General features: G+C 28.3%; 1 protein-coding gene across 1 annotated transcript in view; it reads right to left on the minus strand.

Annotated features, from left to right (window-relative positions):
- Positions 1-682: 682 nt before the first annotated feature.
- The window catches only part of LOC105626237 (ABC transporter G family member 20-like), a 14568-nt gene continuing 11751 nt past the window's right edge, over positions 683-3499 (minus strand). The window contains 5 exon segments of the mRNA XM_012207541.1: positions 683-897; positions 1127-1213; positions 2750-2926; positions 3032-3120; positions 3193-3263. Coding sequence (XP_012062931.1) covers positions 683-897; positions 1127-1213; positions 2750-2926; positions 3032-3120; positions 3193-3263 — 639 coding nt within the window.

The following is a 3499-nucleotide window of genomic DNA, read 5'->3' on the forward strand; positions in this document are numbered from 1 at the left end:
TGTGTGTGTGTGTGTGTGTGTGTGTGTGTGTGTGTGTGTGTGTGTGTGTGTGTGTGTGTGTGTGTGTGTATTGATCTTTTTTAATTTTCCAAACTTAAATTAACGCAAATACATTAAAAACTGATTACTTTATTTTTCGCAAACAACGCAATTTTTTGAACAACAATAATTATTTATACAATTAAATTATTCACTAAAACTAAATATATAATAACTAGATTATTTTTTTCTTGTGTAAAATATTTATCATTATTATTTGAAAACAATTCATATTGCTATTATATAGAAGTTATTTTTATATTATTTTTACATTATTTAATAAAATAAGATGTAATTATTAATTTAAATAGAAAAATGTCATTATAATTTCTTAAATAAATAATATTAGCCATGATATTTATTTCTTTAGAGTAATTAATTATTTATGGACTAATTAATATCTATTTAATATCTATTTAAATGGATAAAAATAATCATACATTTTCTCAGATATATAAATTTTTATTACAGTTTATAATTAGTATAAAATTCTGTACACAAATCAATAAGAATGTTTTTATATGCATGTTTTTATATGCACATCAAATTAGATGGAACATTTTACATATTTGTCTAATGAATTTTTTAAATTATACAAGATCATTTTCTTTCTAAAAAATTTTGTTTGCGTTCGTGAATGATATCACAACGACTTCAATTTTACACGGAATATAGATACAATAAAAAACAATAATGACCACCCTATACTTATTCATAAGCCAATATAAATTTGTGGCTTAGATATGGAATATCCCTTGTAGATGATTTCTCTCAATGATATAGAGGGCAAAGTAGTTGGCAATGCGTAGCTAAACCAGCGAAGCATTTTTGGCATTCCCTCTATTGGCCACATAGATCCTATGATTTTGTCAATTAATATATTGATAAAAATTTGATTAACGTAAGATAATTATTCTTAAGATATTGTTGTTAATTTGAACTAACATTTGCTAATTTTTTATATTAATAATAGTATAACGTAACAAAAAATTGTAAATTCAGAAATAATCAAATTAATAATGTTATCATGTAACGATATTAGATTAAAAAAAAAAGATTTCCTAATGCATAAAGAGTAAAGATTTACCGTTGAGGAATATTAACACGAAAAAACTTCCGGCTGCACTGTAATGCGCTACAATGAGATTTTTGCATGTAACAGAGATAATAAAACCTGAAAATATATTAACATAATTATCAGTTTAGTTTCCAGTTTCTGAATTACTACTATAAAAATTACTACTATATATAACTACGGGTGAACTTCCGAAAGGATGAACTTCAATTTTATTGTCGATTGGTATACTACTGAATTTTGGTATACTACTGAATTTGGTGTGCTGATTACAAATATGATCATGAAAATTACCGATCATTTTGACAGTTATTTGCTACGCAATCTGGCTAAGCGCTCCCCTGCTTAGGAACACACGACTTTCCTCGCGAAACACGAAAAAAATGTTTTAAAAAGTCGTCTTTTAGATATTTGATCTTGAAAATGACTTTGTCAGCAATTTTTATTATATTTGTAATCAAAGCATCAAAATATAGTAGTATATCAATCGAATCAAGGGATAAAAAAATCAAGGGATTCACCTTTTCAAAAGTCTATCCATAATTACTACTATACAAGATGAACCATTTTAATTTATTCAGTCGATTTTTTCAAAATCTGTAAGTTTAAAAATGTTCCAAATAAAAGTTTTATAGTTTCAAGACAGAAGTTGGTGACTTTGATTGATTTTGAGATATCCTTAAGATCAAGTCAAAACTTTCTAAAATTTTTTTAATGAAACCCCTTATATTTTATTACATGTTCTTATACTTGTCTTCAAGACCTTTTGAAAACACTATAATAAAATTTATTTGCATTAAGTACTTTTTAAATTATGACTTGAAAGTTACAGTATCGCTGGCATTTGCATTACTCAAGATCAGAGTGATGGTTAAAACTTTTGGAATATTGTTTACTTGTTTAATCATGACGTTGATAACTATTTCTTATTACATATTATAATTTAATTTGGTCCAATGTCAAATTCAAGGTCCGAGAGAATTGAAAATCACAAAAACCATTTATACATATTCTCACTATTTAAGGATTACAATTGAATATGAGAATCTTTTTCATCGAAATTTATTGCTCTAAGCCTCACGAATACAATTTAGTTGATAGACCGAATTACACCTCCAAAGTTTTTGAAAAACAACTATTGGCTTGAATCTGATCTTGGACCAAATTAAATTATATTATGGTATATAGTAATCTGTAAGTTTATTTTGTGAACAACATTCCAAAGATTTTAACCATCACTTTGACACTTTAGATAATGCAAATGCCAATGGTACTGTAACTTTCAAGCGTCATAATTCGAAAAGTATTTAATGAAAATGAATTTTATTATAATGTTTTCAAAAGGTCTTAAAGACAGCTATAAGGATAATAAAAAAAGTAATAAAAAAGTAATAAAAAAAGAGGAGTTCCGTTCAAAAAATTTTAGATAATCTTGATCTAATCTTAAGGATATCTCAAAGTCACCAACTTTTTTCCTGCTTAAACTATAAAATTTTTGTCTGAAACATTTTTTAAACTTATAGATTTTGAGAAAATCGACTATATTAAAATGATTAATTAAAATGATATATTAAATATATTAAAATGATTCACCCTTTCTTTAATAACTGAATTGCATCGTATTTAGAATCGTACCGTACATTAATCCGCAAAAACCCGAGAAAAATGTGGAGACCATTACAGTAAATATCGATCCTTTACATTCTAGGCCCCATATAGGAAATATTAAGAGCATTATCGTAATTGTATGGATGATAATGATGACGCTCTGAATAAGAATGTGAGACAGCAGAATTTCTTCTGTTCTGATCCCTATCACATATTTATATTACACATTTGCATTATTGTGATAAGAAATAAAATGATGAAACAATTGTAAAACATAATCTTGGACGCGACAATATATTAATAAATTACCTTGAACTACGCTTCGATCCCAGACACCCTCCATTCGATCTGTAATTATTAAAGTGGTAGAAACTGTAGCGGCTAAGAAGAAGCTAAGTCTGCAAGAATATAAATAATTTAGTAACAGCAATTAATTTCATTCCAATTGAGTTAAATTGATTTTCGCTTACCCTAGTATGTAAGTTGGTATCATGTAATCTGTATACTTGAGGTCGGTCGTATCATAAATAGGTTCTTCAAACTTAAAAAGAATATAATTTTATTCCTTCATTTTAGTTCTTCATGAGAGAGAGAGAGAGAGAGAGAGAGAGAGAGAGAGAGAGAGAGAGAGAGAGAGAGAGAGAGAGAGAGAGAGAGAGGAGGAGGAGGAGGAGGAGGAGGAGGAGGAGGAGGAGGAGGAGGAGGAGGAGGAGAGGAGGAGGAGGAGGAGGAGGAGAGGAGAGAGAGAGGAGAGAGAGAGAGAGAGAGAGAGAGAGA

This window comes from Atta cephalotes (genome assembly GCF_000143395.1).
Source record: "Atta cephalotes unplaced genomic scaffold scaffold00005, whole genome shotgun sequence".
Classification (NCBI taxonomy): Eukaryota; Metazoa; Arthropoda; class Insecta; order Hymenoptera; family Formicidae; genus Atta; species Atta cephalotes.